The sequence below is a fragment of the Lasioglossum baleicum genome, chromosome 10, assembly GCF_051020765.1.
Source record: "Lasioglossum baleicum chromosome 10, iyLasBale1, whole genome shotgun sequence".
Taxonomy (NCBI): Eukaryota; Metazoa; Arthropoda; class Insecta; order Hymenoptera; family Halictidae; genus Lasioglossum; species Lasioglossum baleicum.
Window position 1 is genome coordinate 10,999,284 of NC_134938.1, and position 22,166 is coordinate 11,021,449.

The following is a 22,166-nucleotide window of genomic DNA, read 5'->3' on the forward strand; positions in this document are numbered from 1 at the left end:
TTTGTGAAAATATTTTTTATTACAAAATTATCATGTTGCCATATTTGAGGTTAGAAAATCTACGACGCATGAATGGCGCGCACCGTATAAAAATACATGTGAGCGGTTTGTTGCAGTTTGTTTTTTTTTATTTTTTTTTTATTTAGGCGTATTAGCGAGAACTGAATATTCTGTATACTACTTCATTTTTACTCTGTGAACTCGTACTCTTTCAGTAAAAAGCCGTCTTTATTTTTAATAATAGTCCGACATGTTCAGGGCATCCTGGCAATTAGTTTTTCGAATGTTTCTAATTTGATATTTTCCATACTTCTTGTACAAGTTGCCAGAGATGTCCCTTTAGAAAAGTGCAAAAGTTCCGAACATTGTCTTACACTGGGTGTATAAACTATACAAGAGCATTATGGACATAAGAAAATGGTGAAATCTTATTCAACTAGTTAATATTTAATATTATAACGATGGATCATTTCAAAATTTATCGATATATTCGATTTTTACAAACATCGGCAAGTGATTCCAAACTTTTAGGTAAAGATGCTAAACATTTAGGTATTGTGTGAGCTATTATACCAAATTAATATACGTAAGATTCAGAAAAACATAGGGAATGGAAATATTCTATAGGTTGGAAGAAATGTTTAATTTTCGAGTTAAAATAGCTCCGAGTGCAAAGGTTCCTTGTGTCGCATCAAGCGGGCCATAACTCAATGTATTTCTCGAATGACTCGACGCTTAACGGTTGTTCTTATTAGGTGGATGAATTTGAGGACCTTGGATCTTCTTTGAACGCTGATCCAATTTTCAGGTTATAGTACACAATGTAAATGTAGCTGATTGATGAAGCTAGCTTACAATTTTAAACGTATAAACGACTCGACGAGTCGGTTCATTATTTTCACTAGCGAAACTGAAGTTGTAATTTCGCCGCGTTGTACTCGGCAATTTTTTTCAGCTTAGCAATCCCCTCTTCCATGGTAGTCTTTTTCGTTGCGACCTCGTGGAGAAGGTCTCTGACGTCCTCGGGGTCCACTGCTTGCAAGTTGTTGATGAACCCGAGCTCGTACCACATTTTTACGAAAAACGTGCTACAGCCTGTGTCGTATGTGCCAAATTCGCCGCACTTCCAGTCCCATGGGAGTTGGTAATGGTAGGTTGGCCAGTTGTTTCTTCGGATGAAGAAGGTGGACATGTTCGGAGGTGCTTTCAATCTATAATTAGTGGATCAATACGTTATACTTTGAGCAATGTGTGGAATGCACAGCTTCTTAGACAGTCGTTATTATGGAACATTATTCACAATTTCTTAACACTAGGTTTACGGAGCTCTAGAAATAACTATTTCACATTATTTTACAAATATAACAAGAATGTGTCTATCCAAATGTTTGGCCATTCTTTCAATAATACATACCCAAAGAAATAAGTTTGGTAAATATTTCTTTAGGGATGCATCTTTGCAATCTTAATAATTGCACATTAATTAACCTAGTGTTGATAAACCACAGATTTCTAAACTCAATAGGTGAAATACACAACTGTAAAGACAGTAGAAGAATTTCAAGATATTGTAGTATTATTATTGATTTATTAAGATCGTTAAAAGATTTCTCTTAATAAACTGCAGATTTTATTATATATACATTCGACTAGACTCGATAGGTGAAGACAGTAGAAGAATGGATTTCTGTTCCTTGTAATTGACTCGGTCAAGTTTTGAAGTGAAAAATTCTTTAGGCGCTACGCGTACATAATTGCAGAACAGTGAATCGGTCTGATCCGTCACGCTCCGAAGTGAAACGCTATTCGAGCGAGAAACAGACAGGTGTATAATTGCTGTAGAAGTTTTCACTTCGGTCGTGACATCTTATTAATTTTGCATAAATATCCGCAGTCTATTAATTTCATTTCTCTATACATACGTCGAAAGAGTCATCCTGTCACAAGTGACCATCAGTCAGTCCACGATCATTTGAATTTGATAAAATCATTAACTACCGCCCTCTATCGGCTCACTATGAGAATAGTTCCAACTATTATGTTACCATCGTGAATTAATTCGCCGAACGTGCATCGATTATTCGTGAAAATTCGAAATTCGATACTACTGTGGCCAACGAATAGAGTAATTACGATGTAAAAATGTTTTTTAAAGGAATGTAAAATGTACCACTGTATCTACAAAATGATAGAGCCAATGATTTTATTAGGCTACCAGAAATATGGCAAAAGATCATCGAACAAAATGGAAAGTATTTGATCGATTCAAGTTCATTGCTTAAAGAAATTTTTATTTCACCTTGAAACACCGAAATTACTTTCTTGCCAAACCAATACAAAAGTTGAGACGTTTAGCTTTGTGATTTGACAATAGCGACTCTGATTTACTTTACTTGGAGTGTATGCCGTCGGTATCGATAACGACGGTGCCGTGACTCTTTGGCATTTTAAAGAAAAGCTTGTACAATAGAGAAAGGGTATAAAAAATGGACATTAACTGGCTTTCATTGATGCCCCAGATGATCACAGCACTGTTCACCAGCCACGACACGTTCACTGTTATGGCAAACCGCAAAATTCCTGTGATCAACACGGTGAGTCCCATCGTCTCGTCCCAGTACTCCAATGGTGCATTCAGTGGCAGCAGTAATCCGAATACGCCGAAGATTAGCCAGTAGAAACTAGAAAATGAAAATCAGACTCGTTCAAAATTTCGCAACTGACGAAGTGTCGCAATTAACGCATGTCCGCGCGGTCCAACAATCGAAAACGAAAATCGCGCGATCCGCCGTGTCTGAACGGGCTCTAATCTATCTTCTTCTATATAATCTTCTTTTTCTTCTTCTATAATATTCTATACATAATAAAAATGAAATGCTGTTCGTTGGTCACGACATCACGGGAGAACGGCTGGACCGATTTGGCTAATTTTCTTTTTTAAATGTTCGTTGTAGTCCGAATCAGGTTTTTAGATTTAAAAAATTGGAAAAGTTGCTCGGAAACAAGAAAATTCGGGAAAAACTCAAAGTGCTTTTAGAATCATATTTCAATACAACAAAAAAACGAACGTCGTTCGAACATCAATATTTCAATAGAACGTCGCAGCTTTTAATCAATATTTCAATAGAAATTTACATTATCGACGTCTGTTTGCATTATCGACATTATAAACATTCGGCAATTAGTTCAAACCCTCTCGCGAACTCGCAAAGAGAGCGAGCTACGGCAACCCTACTCGCTACTATTTATAAAATATGGCCGAACTGTAATAGTTTATAAGCTATAGCTATTGTTGTCAAGACGTTCAAGCCAAGGCAGTTAACAAATAGATGACAGTACCTCGGTGATTGTCAATCGAGCAACACCTACCTACAGGGTGTCACAAAATTATAAGTGAAACGAATTAATATTCGGACGCACTAAAAAAAAGACCATAACTTTTTTAATATTGTACTACACGAAGAATTTTTTTTTATGTCGTTCGTAGATAGTGCAAATAAACAATTTGAACTTTTCTGGGAAGCTAGAGCAATTAGTTTACTACAGGATGTGAAAAGAAATTTTTTCAAAAATTGCAATTGATCGGAATTGTAGAAAAAATACTAAAGGTTGCGTTTTACAACTTTTTTATGTTGGTCTATATTGACAATTTAAGAAACACGTCTCAATCAAGGAATGATCGAATTGAATGATGGATCATGATCGAAGGAATGATCGAATTGAATGATGGATCATGATCGAAGGAATATTTCGAATAAAATGAATGACGCACTAGCTCCAAGCCACGCGCATCACAAGTAGATCTTACTGCTTTTGCATCCAGACGTATATATCCTTGTCTAGATCGCGCATGTCCACCTCGGTTTTCGCCTGTTCGTAATCGACCTTCGGGGATTGGAAGTTCCCCATGTAGTGGCTATATATGAATCCTTTATTGTGATTGTACGGATCCTTATCGGTTCCGTAGAACTTGTGATGGATCCTGTGATAGAGCACCCAGTCGTAGATCGGCCCCTGCGAACATTGAATACTTTCAGACAAACATCTGCTAATTATAGATCTCTCTCTCTCTTCACGATGCAGGCGATCGTCCAAGCATTCGATTGACATAATATCCTTGAGATACTTACCACGCCGGCGAGGGTGTGAGCCAACATGAGGAAGAGTTTGAGCGACCCTGATGCTTCAAAACTTTTGTGAGCCCACAATCTGTGGGCGCCCACGGTCACGCCAAGACAGCCGAGCATTGTTATAAGAAGCGCTGCATTTGGAGGAAACATTATTACCAAAATTATTAATTGTTAGTTATATTGGGTTGACAAGAAAGTAATTTCGGTATTTTAACAATTTACCTACCGAAAGCCTATTAATAGGATTATCAATAATTGTGCTGTACCAAAAGAAAGCATAGAATTTTTCTTTTACATTACACTCTTAAATGAAAGTACATATTAGATGACGTTATTGAGGGTGACAATTTAGTTCACAATAAAAATTTCCGTCACTGTTGAAGTTTTCATTAAAAAGTGTTTGGCCATGAACCATAGATTTTTCAAAATTATGCAATAATCACCGGTCGGTAATGTGTTAAGGTGAAATAAAGAGCCCAATTTTTTTATTCAAGCAATGAATTTTAACGAATAAGATATTCTCCCTTTCGTTCGATGATCTTTTGCCAAAAGGAATAGATGAGAAAATATTTTATTGATTAAAGTTCAACGCTTGAATGAAGAAGTTCGGTTTTATTCCATTTATTTATTCCATTTAGTCCCATTCTAAGTTAATTCTCAGTTCTGTGTTGTGACATAGATCGGAACTGCACACTATTTTTTTGTAGCTTGACGTAGAAAAGGGCAGCATCGGTTAACACTAACCGTACCACGGCCGGTCGAATGACCGGTTTTATATTTATTATTTTATAATTATTAAAGTTCCAAGGATGTGTGTGTGACTCCATTAGAAATGATTAAATAAATTTCTTCATTCGCGCACGTATTGTTATAAAAATTGAAAGAAATTTCAATAGATACAGTCTTGTCATTTTTATAAAACAATGTATACCAGTCATACTTTGTGCTCGGTGTACCGAGCACTAAAAATGGCTACTATGCATTGCCATGTAAAAATGACAGAATCGAATTTATTTAAATTTTGTGCGATTTTTATTATAATGTGTGCTTAAGTATATAGGGTGTCCCAAAATTCGTGAAAATCCCGAAAGGGGGTGATTCCTGAGACCACTTCAAGCGACATTTTCCTTTGCAAAAATGTTATCCGCGGCTTTGTTTAGGAGTTATTAACGAAAAACACGGACCAATCAGAGCGCGACCTAGACGCGAGTTGTCACAGTCGGCCAATAGACACTTGGCGCGCCGGGTCGACTGTGGCAACTCGCGTCTAGGTCGCGCTCTGATTGGTCCGTGTTTTTCGTTAATAACTCCTAAACAAAGCCGCGGATAACATTTTTGCAAAGGAAAATGTCGCTTGAAATGGTCTGAGGAACCACCCCCTTTCGGGATTTTCACGAATTTTGGGACACCCTGTAGAATCGTATATAATCATTTCCAACGCGGAAACGTCTTCATAAATGCGATAATTGTAAAACACAAAATCTGATTTAGTGTAAATACGAATCGCGGCGGTGTGAAAGCTTGCAAAATGTCTTACTGAAGAACACGGTCATCCATTTGGCGGAAGTGAACATCAGCCAGAGGGCGTAAACACCAAGAACGTGCAGGTGTATGTACCACAGCACAGCCCCCCATTTGATGTACTGCTTCTTCGCGGGCTCCATGTTGTTCGCCATCCTGGTACCACAAGAAAACAAAATTTAACACTCGTGGAGAGTGTCAACGAGAGTTTCTCAAAGGAGAAACTTGGACAGCCGTCGGATCTTTCACTTCGGAAAAATTTCTTTCGGTCTGGAAAAGTATTTTCGCGACCGACAGGAACGAAATGCCACTGAAATCTCGGAACTGTTCGCCATTTAAGGAGTGTTACGATGAATGGGACCCCCGGATTAGAGAGAAACGATACCCTGGTAATGATTTTTGACGTTATCATGGCCGTGACGACGAACTTTACCTTGGTTTTCGTAGCACGAAACGAGCTTCTAGAGAACACGAGACGAACTACGACGACTAATGCCGTTCTTCAGTCTCGTCGATTGACCTCGCGGTCTTCGTTCGAATTTCATTATTGCCCTTTTTACACCGTCATTTCCTTTGTTTTTATGCTCGATCAAGCGATTACGCGCAGCCTTTCGATACCGATTGCGATTTCGTTAGCTTATAGTGCGCTACTACATTTCGCACATTTCATACTGCACCTACACCTCCCCCCTTGTCTTCTCTACAAGCAACAACCTGCTCAGCATTACATTTCAACCAATGGAAACGTTAATGCGGTATCAAACTCCTGCTTGAAAATCATCTATTATTGTAATGTGTCGTTTAATAGTATAATTCAGAGCGGAAACAGATTCAATTGTGTTGTACATAGAATATCGAGTCACGTTCCAACTAAATGAAGCGTTAATTAGCATTTAAAGATTGAAATTACCTGTTCTCAAATATTTAGGCTGAAGTTCGTTTCTCATCGTAGTTGCAATTCTTCGCCGCAGTATAAGGGACATTCCTAGTGATTCTGATGCCGCAGTAATGAGCTCCTCCTTCGCTTAAATGTACGTAATGTTGAGGGCTTAATTTGTTTATTAAAAAGGCAAGAGAAGATTCCTTTTATATTTTTATCGTATCGAAGTAGGTACATACATAAATAATAATAAAACTTTCCCCTATGCAGTTTAAAGCATTACAAAGAATGTACAATCATGTGAATAGCAGTCCTTTAGTGGTTTTACCTTTTATGAAAAACGTTTTTTCAATTCATGACATTATAAAAATATGAGAATGATTGATAATTTTGTATGCCTTGCCTGCGAGAATACATTCTACAATTTCATTGTAGAATTCATTGTACAATCTCATTAAATTGTATTTTAATCTCATTGGGAAAAAATACCGCGGTAATTGGTACATTTAGCCTATGAAAGTCATTTTATTTGAATTGTATCGCAATGTTTTCATAGTACATTTTTTAATATTGGATCATACGAGCGGAATGTTTTCGAGAAGTTAGAACAATTAATTCACATGACGTGAAAATGAAATCTTTAAAAAAATTGCAACAGAGAAAATACTAAAAGTTGTTGTGTAGAACTTTTTATATGGGTCTATATTGAAAATATTAGAAAATACATTTCTGAGATCTCTGTCAATTTATACGTATTAATAAGAGTCACTGTAATTTGGCAACAAAGAATTTCCACTGGTAGCCTGTTCAATACATTAGTACATGTAATGCTATATTATATGCGAAAAGAGCAATGGAAACACGCAAATGCATAATTTGATTTTAAATGAATGCTGGGAATTGGTGCGCGTCTGTCGAAGGGGAACGGAAATCGCTTGAAGATTTAAATCAACTGAGTCTATCATTTGGATGAGAATTTATTGGAAAACGTAAAAAGAGGTGGAGTAGAATTAATTAATGCTTGAATCAATTTAATGCTCGTCGATCGCGCAGTTGCTGCTCCCATTTTTGTAAGCTTCTCAATGTTTATTCGTTCAATGTTCGTCGTACACGAAATTCAAGCGTAAATTCATCTCCACGTTTGTAATTCGAGTTGTTTGTTCTCGCTCTTCGTCTACGTTTAAAGCTTATGGCTACGGCTCATTGCAAACATCAGTTATCGTGTGAACCTAAATTCTATTATGGAAGTTCGAGTAGAACCAACATATAAGACTCGCTTTTCGAGTAAACATTCGCGAGAGGAATGATACGAACGACGAGTAATTGCTTGCTATCGTATCTAAAACAAAAAATTATGCTAGAACATGTGTTCCATCTTAACCCAGTATCGGTACAATAAATAAATTACAGTGAGTACTTTGTCGAAGACAAAAACATTTGCCTGGTAGAAAGGCTCTTGACGAACAGTCATAGTCATTTCCAGTGGAGTCGCAGAATGACTATACAGAGTCACTTGTCGTTAACATTTCGGAGAATTATTTATCGCTACATTTTATCATCGCTTCAATCTTTCAATCTTACTTTCATAATGAATTTTCAATTCTCTTCTAACCACCCTGCACTTTCCACTCTTCTGCTTTTCTTGTAATTTTCATTTCGACGCGACAATCAAATAGAGGGCTGAACTTTCGCTCAGGGGACCAAAAATTGTCGATCTTTCTGAATACAATGTTACACAATTCGACGAAAAAATGATGAAACTTAAAATTTTAGTGCGCGGAATACAAGTTTCAGTGTGCGGAGTTCGTTTGAAAGTTATACACGAGTAAAGTTGCTCGATTTCAAGCGTGTTTGAGAGGTTAGAACGCTGCCATATTGGTTTCCAGTGTTTCCAGACCACGGTGTATTATAGAAGTGTTCTCATTTAATGAAAGCAGCCTGCCGGATATGCCATCTAGCGACGAACTAACCTCTATCTATCACAAAACGTCAACCTTTCAGAGGTGCTTACAATTAGTCGTCTTAACACCTCTATACAGGGTGAGGCGCCAGAAACAGGCCACCTGAATAACTCGGCTGCTATTGGTGTTAGGAAGAAATGCATCAGATGGAACTTGCTTGCTTTCGAGGGGGCATTAATCTGATGTTGGTAGCTTTTTTGCAGGTGGATGCGTAAAGGACAAATGAAGGTCAACTTCATTTTTTTTAATGGAATGAGGTATTTTTTATTACATCAATCGATGCAGCTGGACATTCATTATAAAAAAGTACTCCTATGTATGTCGAAAGATTAGTATATAGTTCAGGAGATATTTCAATTTAAATAACTCTAAAATACCATTACTGTCGTGTACTGAGACGTTAGTGTTTACTTTACTTATTTACGTAACGTCTTAATACGACAGTAATGGTATTTTAGAGTTATTTAAATTGAAATGTCTCCTGAACTACTAACTTTTCGTCATACATAGGTTGGTACTTTTTTATAATGAATGTCCAGCTGCAACGATCGATATATTAAAAAATACCTCATTCCATTTAAAAAAATGAAATTGACCTTCATATGTCCTTTACGCGTCCACCTACAAAAAAGCTACTAACATCAGATTAATGCCCCCTCGAAACCAAGCAAGTTCCATCTGATGCATTTCTTCCTAACACCAATATCAGCCGAGTTATTTAGAGGCGCCTGTTTCTAGCGCCTCACCCTATATAATACACCGTGTTCCAGACATAGGAGTGGCTACGATATACTTGTGCATAGTAAGTCTTGGATTTCTCGCACTGGAATTTAAACTTTGATCATTCTTTCGTCGAATTTGTATCATATTACATTCAGAAGAGTTGTATATTTTCTTCCCCTGAGTGAAAGTTTAACCAAATAGAATGTCCTTGTGCGGACTTCTTGAACAGTTTCCAAAGGCAGTGAAAAAAACTATAATACGTGTAAAAATATCTCTATTTCTCTTAGATCTCAGAACGAGAAGCCCAGAGAATACAGCGACTACATCACTCCTTTTCCCCATCGTGTTCTGCTCAACAGAAACTTTCCACGACGTCTAATTAAAAATACAGATTGTTTTGTACACTGTTCCGTCGAATGTGCAAATAAGTTCGGTGCCTTCTGTCCAGGCCTGTCACACATAATTTATTAAAGAGGATAAAAACACAGCTATAATCTACCAAGTGGATGGCAGAAGTATTACAAAATTGCCGAATGCTTGGAGACATAATCTTACATACGTTCTTTCGCTGAAAAGAGACACCGAATTGATTTGCACACCTAATACATACATGCAAACTCACGAAGTCAACGTTTCGAGGACAGTAGCGTTCAAGGAATGCATCTCTATTCGCATTCGTCGACGACACAATATATAATACTTTTCATACGAACGCGAACGTTACCAAACGTCGATATAGATCCGAACCGGTTCTACCACGGAAGATACACTTATTGTCCGTATCTTCGTGCACCTTGTCGAAAAGAGTTCTTCGTACACGAAACTCCATGGTTCTCGGAACAATCAAAGTTGAAACCGTCAACGTCCGACCTGTCGATCGATATTCGTCATCTTCTTGGTCCACTAGATCGAAATCTGAAGGCTGATTTGATTCTCGAGCGACCTAAATTGACTCTAGTTTAATCTAGTTCATCTGTTTCAGTTCCCGAAGATCCTCGGATGGGATATCGGCATCGCCGTAACCCCAAACATGGCTGCCGTCGCCAGATCGGTTCGCTCTTCGTCGAACCATCGATGGAGACACGTACTTCCGGTCGTATGCCCAGCCAATGCTTGCAAATGTATCGATGAACCCTGTGGTGATATTGTAGCTGTAGTTCCCCAGTTCTCCTGTCTTGTAATCCCACGGGAACACATGGTGGAAGTTATGCCAACCCTCGCCTAAAGCTGCTATGGAGACCGCCAGGTTTTCCACCGGCGAGATGTGCCTGGTAATATTTCAGATTTTTTATTGTTTAAGGCGAAGCAGTCCTCCAACTTTTTCGTGAGCTACTTTTTTGAGCAGTTTTTTTAAAAATCATTTTTAATGTTTTAAAGAAAAAATATTTAGGTGACGGCATTTCGAAGTATCGTACAAATTTCTTAAAATGCGTTCCCATGTTTTGAGTTTGTTTCAAGTATTAGTTTGCCAGCTAATACCGAAACTTTCGAAGAGAATTGTATTTCGTCGGAAACACCCGAATTCAACTGCGGTGTTTTGGGAATGTTGTGATTTTTAAATATAAAGGCGGTATTCGCCTTTCCATTTCTCGATTAAAAAAAATCGATCAAAAAAAAAAATGTTTCCGCCCGGGATCGAACCGGGGACCTTCCGCGTGTTAGGCGGATGTGATAACCACTACACCACGGAAACCCATCTACACCACGGAGACCGATAATACAGTATTTAAGGCGGTAGGATAATCACGTGACAAAACTAGCAAATAACTAGATTTTGGGTCGAAAAATGGGTTTGCGGGCCGCGGCTTTTTGTCCTTATTTCAACAGATTTTGGGCTGAGTGAGGGTAAGGCTAGATGCAGCACGCTCTGGTCATGAGTTTAACGAGATTATGTTTATATCTAATGTTGTGGACGATGAATAAATTAGTTTGGAAGCACATGTGGTTTAGAATATAAAGTAATATAATATATTTAACTTGTGGGTAATACAATAACACTTAGCGCACCGCATGCATCGCTCCTATCTACATTCATACTCCGCCATATACCGCTCGCCAAGAATTACGCGGGCTCCTTCTCTTCTCTCCCCTCTCCCACTGCCGTAGTTACGCATTCGTAGTTACCCATACCTCATCATCTAATAATATGAGCGTCCGAAGTAGGGGAAAAAATCGAGAAAATACCCGCAGATTCCAATGTATTTTTCTGTCTCTAAAAGCTTTTTTGGCTTATATGATGACCAGAGCGCGCTGCGATGAACCTTCCTCTTTAGAATGAGCCCTCACCCAGCCCAAAAGCTCAAAATCTAGTAAGATTCTAGTTGCTTTCTAGTTACAATCTGAAGGTATCCTAGCCCCTTAAACGAAGTCTACGGAAACGAGTCTACCGCCTTAAACCGACAGAAGTTAGACAAATTCGAAGAATATCAACTTACTTGTCGTACGGTTTTTGACCCCACATGTGCGCCACGCTGTTCACACAGAAGGCTACGTTCAGGGTCACGCTGAACCGGAAGTTGAAGTTCACCCAGAAAGAGGTCCACAATGATTCAGACCAAAAGTAGTATGGCACACTGACCGGAAGCGCGATGGTCAGCAGGAAGAACAGAGGAACGTAGAATCTGCAAATGGTAATAACAGTGCTCGAAACTTTGATCAACCTCTTGTTTTATGCACTTGCCGACAAATGGAATAATAACCATGGATTTCTATTTTGTTGAATAATTACAAATTAATTTGCATTCGAGTCATAAGAAATCTAACAATGCGATCGACTTAGAAAATTTTTATATTCGTACAAATGCAAAGTATAAAGTAATCACTAGACCGCGGATTTTTATGCATTTATGGTTTATAAAGATTGTCAAAAAATGCTGGACTACTAAATTCGTCAGAATTTAGTACGAGTTTTATTTATTCTGGTACGACTTCCTTAAAATTTGTCTACAAATATTGGAAAATGCATGAACATCCGCAGTCTAGTAATTATTGTGGACAAATTCGAAAATTTTTGGTCCGCGCGTTTTCTTACTTCTTCTGCCACATGACGATTGGGTCAGCTTCCAGGTCGCTCATGTCAACAGCATCGCGTTTCAAAATGACATCCGGATGAGGAGTCGTGAACAGCCAGCCAACGTGTGCGAAAAAGAAACCCCTTTTCGCGTTATGAGGATCGGCATTGGTTTCGCTGTACTTGTGGTGGACTCTGTGATCCAACGCCCACGCATAAACGTGCCTCTGTGCAAACAAAGTCGATGTTACTTGTCAAATTCACACGTCAATCTTACTATAGCTACTAGGCTACGAACTTTATGCATTTATGACGGGAATTCTTCTCGTCACTCGTTTTTATTTAAATTAATCCTTGTGTCTGTTCGATAACTTTTTTACTTTGAGAGAAAGAGAGATAGAGAGTGAGAGCGACGAACGATTCAGCGATTTAAATTTCAAATATTCGATGTAATATACATACATCACAAGCCGGGACTTGTGGAAAATACGTGGAACAAAGAAGGATTGTATTCAAAACGAAATAGAAAAAAAGTGATAATGAATTACGTTCGTATATGTTTGTTTAATCCCATTCTGTTGTAGGAAACGCATCAATTCCCGTGGAGTGTAAATTATTCGTTACTTATTTATTAATTTATTTCACCTTGAAATTGGTTAGCACTATTATCACATGTTACTCCAGCTTTTATTCCTACCATACGTTCTTGTGTTCCAGGAGACAGTCACGTGTACGCATGTTAGACGCGTGCATTTGGGTAAACATGAAGCATTCGAGAAAATAGTTCAGGGTTACTGAAGGTTTAGACAATTGTTCAGTTTTATTATTGTGGGGATATATTAGAATGAGGCGTTCAGAGAAGAATGTAAATGAAATGAGAAAGAAATTGGCTTACCTGACCGCTTATTGTGAAGAGGAGAACCAGGAGTAGTCGCAATGGCCATTTAGCTTTGTAAGCTCTGTGGGACCATAGTCTGTGAGCACCGGCGGTTATACCGAATGCGGAAGTGTATATGGTCACGAACGCTGTGGGAGAGATCATTGCATTAGGTACAGGATGTATTAAAAGTAATGGTCATCTGATCTAGGGGTGAGTCTACACTTCTACACATACATTTACATTTGTAATACACAACAGATATATTTGTAATTTTCTTACGTCAACACGTTTAACACTAACCGTACCACGACCGGTTTCATATATTTATTAGATAAGAAATTATAAAGATGTTCCCATTAGAAATAATTACATAAATTTATTTATTCAAGCACATATCGTTATCAAAATTGTAAGAAATCTAAATAAGTTCAGTCTTGTAATTTTTACAAACCAACGCGCGCATATATCAGTCACCTTTTGTACTCGGTACGGTTCGTGTTAATCATCGATAAGAGAAAAAGTTTGAAAGGAACCATATGTCCAAAATTTGATTGTGTGGAGTTATCCGTATAGACCAGGGTTTCCCAAACTGTGCTCCGCGGAAAGGTAGCAGTTCTTCAAAAACTTAAAAATACCATTTCTTTTTATTTGTATAAGATTGAAATTGATTTGCAAAAGGGTGAATTTGGAGTACAAAACCTGTGAAAGGTTGAAATTGATTTGCAAAAGGATGAAATTGATTTGCAGGAGTGCGAAATCTGTAAAACATACCGATATACCCGACCCAGTACCGAATTAAGGTCGATTTATACTATCCGCGCAGACACCGGAATATATTCGACTACTGTAGGTCTACACATTAAAATACATTGAGAGTATCTGTCTGGTGGGATATACATATGTAGTTCGTGTCTGCGCAGATATGTAGTATAAATTGACCTTCCCACGGCATATTTACACTCCTCGCGCGGTATGCCCCCCAGTGGATTAGGACTTCACTACATGTTCACCTAAAAAATATATTATTCGGAATAGATTACTGACGTTAGTATGCACGAACGCGTAATTGTGAGTTTATAAACGCAAGAAACGCAAGAAACGTGCTAAGCACCGTGACATATGTATGTATGTAAATCATAGTTACCACTCCGTATAATTTCCTACGTAATTAAATACTTAATAAATCTTATCTCATTATTTCTGGCATTTTGTTACAAAGTATCCATTGTACAATATGTAAATACTGTGTCCAGTATACGTAGAAGACAAACCCCAGAAACTCGAAAACGAGGATTTAGAATTCGAAAGGAAACGAGAAATTATTCAGTAGTCTAGAGGTCTATAGTCCAGAGAATAGATTTATCGAAATTGTAATCAAACATAACTCCAAATAATATTATGTATATATAATTCGTACAGTGCTAAATAATATATTTACACTGTCTTAATAGATTTAATACAAACAGATTAAATAGAAATGAGGTGAGCTAGTCTTTATAGTACAACTAACAAAATTATGCACCAACTTTCTGGGGATCGTTGTAAAGCTTCAATCTTCTAGTCTGTGGTAGGATCAATAATCAAACAAACTTTCCAATGTTTTTAGAAATGTTACAACAAAACAACTCTCGAGCAAAAACGTGCTTCCTATTTTCCACCCGCTATACCATGCAAAATATTTTACGACAATAAAACCAACGACGGATTGCGAAAGTAGAGGCTTGAAGTTTTAAAATGAGACCAGGTTTATTGTTGTACGATTCATTTTTTGCGAAATTAAAGTAATTCGAATATCGAAAATATGTGGAACATCGGAAATTTAGTTTGTCAATATTCAAGGTCTGAAATGAAACAAGGTTTATTTTTACGAAATTATAATAATTCGAATAGTAAAAAAAATGTAGAATATCCAAAATTTAGTTTACCAATATTCAAGCTTTAAAATTAAACCAGATTTATTTTTGTACGCTTCATTTCTGCGAAATCGTAATAATTCGAATATTGAAAATATGCGGAATATCGAAAGCTTAGTGTGCCAACATTTTTTGGAGCTACCTTGAACGACTTGTCCCCACCGTACTTGCGGTTCTCATAATTTGCGTAACACGCGAAGCCAGAAACGGTGTCATAGATTAATAATAATCGTACAGGAAGTGGTAACCGACTATTTCTGTCCTTGGTTCGCATTTTCGTCGCGTTACCGTTGCGACGCTGACATCTCGCTGAAGAATTGACATTTATCGTACAAACCGTGTTTCATAACGTGGTACTCGCTAATCTTCTCAGCAAATAGCGAGAATGCGTGTGATTCAATTATGCGTGGGACTCGATTATGCGTTCCTGACCAAACGGACGTTTTCTTTGCGAATTCCTCTCGCATTCCTTCTTCCGAGTGCCATGTTATGACACACAGATAATGCTTCCGTTGTGAACAGGAAAATCGATCGTTGCAAACATATTATACACAATTCCCGGAAAACATTACCGCTAGGTAAACACGATCGCGATAACACCTGTATGCAGTATGCATGTGCGTGTCAGATAAAACAAAAGCTTCCGTTACGATGTTGCATGACAGAGGAATAAATGAAGCTATGAAGCTTTATGCAAAGTAAATAAAATAGTGTAACAATTTCCGTAAATTCGTCTAATGTCTTTACAGTTTTGTTTATTGTACACTCCCACTCACAAGTCTTAGGACAGCGATCATTGGACTGCACCATTACTTTCACACAGCCAACAATGAACAAACGGTTCGCGATCCTGTCTCGCAAGTCTTCCATATTTGATGAATAAATACGTCTCTTTTAAAAGAGCTGATAAAAAGATAGAATGCCATTAAAAAGTGAGCTCGATACGTTTTCTGACATCTAACATTTTCTTCTGAATGTGGAGAGATGAATTATTTGTCTAAGATTTACAGTCGATCAGAAAGATTGCGGGGCTCAGAGGTACGCGTACAGTTACTATACTATCTTACAATATAATTTTTAAAAAGTAGAAAATTGGATGCCTCAGTTTTTTCAATTACATTCATTTATTTTTTGTCAATTGTTATTTTTTATCAACAGTTACTATACTATATTACAGTATACAATAAAAAGAAGGTAGAAAATTGGATGCCCCAGTTGTATTACTGGACAGTGGATCTTTATGGAAAATAAATCGCGTATGCATCACTTGCAGGAAAATGGAGCTAGATAAAAATTTATTTGTCGTGTAAATAATTTTGAGTGTTTCAAAATGATGTCTCCATACTTTGATATTTTTCTAACGTTTCTAGTTTCAAGTTTCCAACTGTTTCAAGTTTCACCGACTCTTTTTTATAATAAATGCATAAAATCTGCTGTGTAGTAATTACAATTATTTTTTATCAATTGTGGAAGTAACTAACAATAAGTGGGGGACTGCTAAGATTTATTACATATTTTATATTTTATATTATTTATTAATTACATCTATTTTTTGTCAATTGTGGAAGCAACTAACAATAAGTGGGGGACTGCTAAGAGATTTATTACATATTTTATATTATTTATTATTTATTAATTGCATCTATTTTTTATCAATTGTGGAAGCAACTATCAACAAGTGGGGGATTGCTAAGATTTATTACATATTTTATATTTTATATTATTTATTAATTACATCTATTTTTTGTCAACTGTGGAAGCAACTAGCAATAAGTAGGACACTGCTAAGATTTATTTCTATGGAAAATATACTTATTCGAACACTCACCCCATAGAGCAGTGAGGAATTGCGCTTCTGTGAAGATGAGGTATAGTCCGTAAACGCCGCCGGCATGAATAAAAGTTTGCGCCACGAGGTCCGGCCACCTTATTTGTGGAACGTATTCTGTTTTGCTGCTGCGATAATTCTCGTCGACCGTCAAAAAATCCTGAGTCTCCGGTACTCTTCCATTTTTTAAATTGGTCTCCTCGCTCTTCGTTTCGCAAACCTCTTCCGTGGGTGGCATGCGGTCCTTGCTCAAGAAAAAAGGCGCCATTTTTCTTCCACTCTCGGCAGATCTATTGATCCTGTTCCAATCGATTTCTCTAGTCCCAATCTGACATTCTCCAATCGATTCTGCAATCACAATATTATTCCCCGTTAGCAACACACTCGGATCCAAATATTAGATTGTTCTCAATCTGATCATTTGATCTCATTGATGCTTTATTTATTCTCCCCTAAACTTCGTCTTGCTTAGCCTTGAAAACTGATCTGAATTTGCATTACTAAATGCGCACAATATTTTGCGAATTATGCAGATAGCACAAAGACGTCTTAAAGACGTCTGCAGTTGGACATTCAGACATCCAAAAATGTCAACAAAAACGACAGAAACGTGTTTAAAGTTAAACCAATAAATAGCTTTATTAGAAGAACGAATGTGGAATTGACATAAAAAGTATAATAAAAATAACAATTGCAATTAAAATAATAAAATTAAATTTACAATTAAAATCACAATAAAAATTGAAATCGAAATTGGAATTGAAAATGGAATTCAAATTGAAACTGGAATTGAAATTGAAATTGAAGCAAAAGCACTAACTCGACTAACTAGATTATGGCTATATAAAAACCACATTGTTCATGGTCTTAAAGACGTCTTTTTGGGACATCGTGTGCTGTCTATTATATTTTGTGTGACCAATTTGAGAGATTCAAAGAAATTGTGCGAGTTCCTACAGTTCATTCAGAAAAGAAGCGACGTAAGTCGTAAAAAGGAAATTATACTGGAGAGCCATTTGAAAATTACTTAGAAATGTAAAATAATTTGTTATTTCGATTCTGGCTTAATTGTCATGTACATTAATTATAAAGTACGCCATGCCTAACACAATTCGATTTGCAAAAGGTTGAATTTGATTTGCAAAAGGATGAAATTGATTTGCAAAAGGATGAAATTGATTTGCAAAAAGGTAAAATTGATTTGCAAAAGGGTAAAATTGATTTACAAAAGGGTAAAATTGATTTGCAGAAGGGTAAAATTGATTTGCAGAAGGGTAAAATTGATTTGCAAAAGGGTAAAATTGATTTGCAAAAGGGTAAAATTGATTTGCAAAAGGGTAAAATTGATTTGCAAAAGGGTAAAATTGATTTGCAAAAGGATGAATTTGACTTGCAGAAGGGTGAATTTGGAGTGCAAAACCTATACTAATTTCGCAGAATTACCTCTGAACTCCGTTGGTTCTTCAATGGAAATTTTGCGATGTTCCACATTACCTTTGTACACCCAACTGTACTTCGTCACCGTTTTCACAGATTCGATCACTGACACACGTTACGAGTTGCCGGCGAGGACTGCATGTGACACAGGTTTTAGGAGATACTGTCTATCGATCGTAGATATTGCTACCCCTAGTATCACGAACATCATTGATAAAGCTATTTAGCTTCGGATACACGTTAGTACCAATGGTGACCGCAGATCACGACTCGCAAAAACCGTAAAGTCCAAAAGTTTATCGATCCGTTCGACGAACTCGTGTTCGTTTTCGCTTAATCGTAACCATCGGTCACGTTCCACGAACGAATGAATCAATCACACCTGGAGAATACCATCGTTCGCTTTTAACGGTTACGACGATAATCAGATTTTCGGAAACTTTTGTAACTGACAGCTTTGGAGCTGATAAAAGCACAATTTAGACGAAATAATGTCAGCATAGTGTCTGATAAGATTATACTGTTTGATAAGATCCGATAGATTTCACGTGACGAATTTGAAATATTACATCGAGCAACCATACTCGTGTCTGCCCGCCCAACGCACAGCTGTGCGAGATTATTGTTTTCCCTGAAACGGTCAATCTTGTTTATTTCTATAAATCGTGTTATGCGGAGAGCGTTTCTTGGAGATTGTCGGTTTGAATTAAAATTGGGCCAAGCAAACTTTCTGGGCTCCATATTATCATATGGAGATGTTTTTTTATTAATATTTCCCCGGGCATCAGGGGTGTGCGAGAACCCGAAATATCGGGGAAAATTTCGAGATTCTCTGAGATTCCCGAAAAAGTTGGGATTTGGGTTCTCGCACATCCGTGGCTATGACGTGAGGCGTAGGGGTATTAAAAACACCCCCTATGGATAGGAGGTAGTTAAGATATATGACGCCAGACATGCTGTTTTCTCCCTTGGAGTTATTTCATTAATGTCCTCGTCTGTGAAACGGTATAACAACATTCGGGATGTCGGTACTGAAATAGTTTATTACTCATGGAATAATGGTTGATCACAATAAAAATAGAATAAACATCGTCATCTTTCAAATCAAAATTGAATAAAATGAAAAGTCGAAAAGGTGGTATTAGGCTGTAGATCCTCGTGAAGAATAAAAATTTTAAGGAAGAAACATGTTCAATAGATCGTAGGAGAATCAGTTGGAGAACAAATTGGAAACAGTAAAACGAAGAAGAAAATATGAATTGTAATAAACTCATAAGCGAAGCGTATTACAAGCATCGCGACCATCACCCAGGTGTCTCGAAAATAAGTAACCAGATACGACACGAAGTGGAACCATATGCTTACTTAAAAAATCACGATTAAGATACGTAGAATTCACAACTCGTTCGCGGAAGGTTATCTATTCAATGACGACGTTAAACACGATTACTTTTGCTAGCGAGTATTTTATAAACTGTAAACTATGTCGAAGGGTAGTCAAAGAAATAGCATTCGCTCAGTCTGTAGTTCAAGTTGAATGTCTCGATTGAAAATCTGTGACTTTTCTTACGTTAAACAAAGATAACTTTTAACTTGAGAGCCTATTGTTTTTTCATTGTGCCACAAAAGTCCGAGAAAGTGGTAACTCCTCTTTTTGATACTGACATTATCTTAAGGATAGCATGCTCCACTTAAGATAAGATTACAGAAAATGACATTCGATTAAACAAAATCTGGTAGCATCAGTTTACTTTTTCTAGGGAACACAAATATACACTTTCGTTGTGATGTTCAAATTACGGAACACTGTCATTCTAAAATACATGGAATTAATAATCGAATGTTTTTATTGTTCGATTCACTGAATTTTACGATGTTGGCTGTGTTTACTTTACCTCAGTTTTGACGGAGACATTGGCAATCATTAACACATTACTGACCGTTGATTATTGCATAATTTTGAAAAATCAATGGTACATGGCTAAACACTTTTCTATGGAACCTTCAGTAGCAACAGCAATTGTCATTGTGAACTAACAAGTCGCCCTCAATAACGTCATCTAATAGTTTCATTTAAGATTGCAATGTAACAGAAGATTCCTATGCTTTCTTTTGGTACAGCACAATTATTGAAAATTAATAGGCTTCCGGTAGGTAAAGTGTTAAATTCACAGAGTTTAACCTTAAGTTACTCGCACTACTCCATTTTCCACGCAACCGTTTACATGGAACTTCATATGACTCGAAATTATCGGGATTCTCGAAATCATAGAGATTCTCGAAATTAACATTAAAACTACCGAGCACTGTAAGCGATTAAAATGTTTTAGCTGATAAAAATGACAAGGCTCTATACAGGGTGGTCAATTTATCTTGAGACAGTCAATTATCACGGAAACCAGCAGGAATATGAAAAAATGTTTTCTATAAAATATTCTTCATATGAAGGGGCACATTTAATGGCAGTATGCACATTTTTCTATGATGGTCCATTAAGGGTCAGGTGAAGGGTTTCCAGTTGAAAAAATGAAGTTGCCCTTCATCTGACCCTTCTTTAAGGGCCATTATGGAAAAATGCGCATAGCTCCGTTATATGCAATAAATGTGCCCCTCCGTATAAAGAATATTTTATATAAAACATTTTTTCATATTCCTGCTGGTTTCCGTAATAATTGACTGTCTCAAGATACATGGACCACCCTGTATATTTAGATTTCGTGCAATTTTTATTACAACATGTGCTTGGATAAAGAAATTTATCGAATCATTTTCCGTGTAAGCAATGTCATAATTTCAATAATTATAAGATTAAAAATGTAAGACCGGTCATTTGACCGGCAGTGTTAGTGTTAACGGGATTCTCGTAATTCTCGAAAGTATCGGGATCAAAAAAGATTATGCAATGAATACATTTAATAACGTGGGTAACATCTTCCTGGATGATCTACAATTTGTGTAACTAACACTAACGTAAGTCAATTGCACTGCGCACGAATGAGTTTTTCATGTCATGGCCCTAAAACTGTCAGTTCTCATGCAAACGATCATAGGCGTTCAATCAGCCCCGTAGGTGGCAAATTAATCAGAAGTAATTACATCCCGGATCCCACGAAGTTCGTTAGCTTTTCTTTCACGGCCACCGCCCCCGCATCGTCCACTAAAACGTGGTTAATTACACTGTTTCCCCGTAATAAATGATGCAAGCAATGACGCAACGATGTGCCTAGCAATGGGAAAAATCTAGAACAGTTGTAGGTGGAATTACAATTAGCGAGGACGAACGGCAAAAACGATTCGCGGAAAAGAACGACCGCGGAAGAAACAATTGAATCGCGGGCGTGTCAGAATTCATTGGGAAACGTAAGTGATCAGGCTATTTATACGGTGCCATATTTTTGGGAATGGAATAGAGGACAACGAAGAAAGTAGATATTAAAATTACACACAAAAGAAATTTATAGAATCAAATCTTAAAACGAGAAGAACTGTTCAAAACAAACAAAAATAAGAATAAAAAATACAGTCTTCGTGACGTAACAGAATCCAAATTAAAGAAACTTAAAGCTTACATTCTTCATAAAAATAATGAACTCCATAAACTAACGAAACTAATGAAAATTCCTTTTTTGACCTTGTAACGGATGAATCATGTTGGCTCGAATAGTTATTAATAGACTGGGGATGTTTATGCATTTACAGTGGGTGTAGAAAGTATTCGTACAGTCTCTAACTGTTTACAATTTGAGAAAAAAAAACGTAGTGTAAATTAATGTGACATTAAAAAATTGTTAACTAGTATTTGGTTGGATAGCCTTTGGCCTTTATAACCCCTGCAATTCTTCTCGGCATTGAATTTACTAAATTTGAGGTCACGTGCTGTGGA

General features: G+C 37.1%; 2 protein-coding genes, 1 long non-coding RNA gene and 1 other non-coding gene across 10 annotated transcripts in view; 1 reads left to right on the plus strand and 3 right to left on the minus strand.

The window, feature by feature from the left end:
- Nucleotides 1–6,224, minus strand: LOC143213150 (acyl-CoA Delta-9 desaturase-like). The gene is made up of 6 exons (XM_076432754.1): nt 6,085–6,224; nt 5,668–5,807; nt 4,131–4,261; nt 3,809–4,014; nt 2,499–2,681; nt 1–1,211 (listed from the first exon to the last, which is right to left on the minus strand). The coding sequence occupies exons 2-6, from the start codon at nt 5,804–5,806 to the stop codon at nt 902–904; spliced, it is 969 nt and encodes a 322-aa protein (XP_076288869.1). The 5' UTR covers nt 5,807; nt 6,085–6,224; the 3' UTR covers nt 1–901.
- Nucleotides 5,804–22,166, plus strand: part of LOC143213152 (uncharacterized) — a 26,040-nt gene continuing 9,677 nt past the window's right edge. Inside the window, exons 1-4 of one of the 4 annotated variants that reach the window (XR_013009882.1) lie at nt 5,804–6,040; nt 10,198–10,486; nt 11,699–11,845; nt 12,275–19,104. This is a non-coding gene — a long non-coding RNA (uncharacterized LOC143213152). Of the gene's footprint in view, nt 6,041–6,335; nt 6,683–10,197; nt 10,487–11,698; nt 11,846–12,274; nt 19,105–22,166 lie in introns of those variants that run through there. The other 3 variants (XR_013009881.1, XR_013009880.1, XR_013009883.1) reach the window with 3 other exon arrangements.
- The window catches only part of LOC143213148 (acyl-CoA Delta-9 desaturase), a 21,169-nt gene continuing 6,493 nt past the window's right edge, over nt 7,491–22,166 (minus strand). The window contains exons 2-7 of one of the 4 annotated variants that reach the window (XM_076432749.1): nt 18,290–18,475; nt 16,847–17,194; nt 13,121–13,251; nt 12,247–12,452; nt 11,651–11,836; nt 7,491–10,483 (exon numbers count right to left, since the gene is read on the minus strand). In XM_076432749.1, the coding sequence (XP_076288864.1) occupies nt 10,180–10,483; nt 11,651–11,836; nt 12,247–12,452; nt 13,121–13,251; nt 16,847–17,114 (1,095 nt within the window). In that variant the 5' untranslated portion in view covers nt 17,115–17,194; nt 18,290–18,475 and the 3' untranslated portion in view covers nt 7,491–10,179. Of the gene's footprint in view, nt 10,484–11,650; nt 11,837–12,246; nt 12,453–13,120; nt 13,252–16,846; nt 17,195–18,289; nt 19,105–22,166 lie in introns of those variants that run through there. The other 3 variants (XM_076432748.1, XM_076432747.1, XM_076432750.1) reach the window with 3 other exon arrangements.
- Trnav-aac (transfer RNA valine (anticodon AAC)) lies at nt 10,836–10,908 on the minus strand. The gene has a single exon. It is a non-coding gene; the product is annotated as a tRNA-Val (tRNA).

Bases quoted from the DNA above. Each gene is read 5' to 3' on its own strand.
- LOC143213150 (XM_076432754.1), bottom strand. From the start codon at position 5,806: ATGGCGAACAACATGGAGCCCGCGAAGAAGCAGTACATCAAATGGGGG. The intron at 4,015-4,130 runs GTAAGTATCTCA...CAATGTTCGCAG, and splicing joins CTCACACCCTCGCCGGCGTG to GGGCCGATCTACGACTGGGT. The intron at 1,212-2,498 runs GTTAATGTCCAT...CACTAATTATAG, and splicing joins TGGGGCATCAATGAAAGCCA to ATTGAAAGCACCTCCGAACA.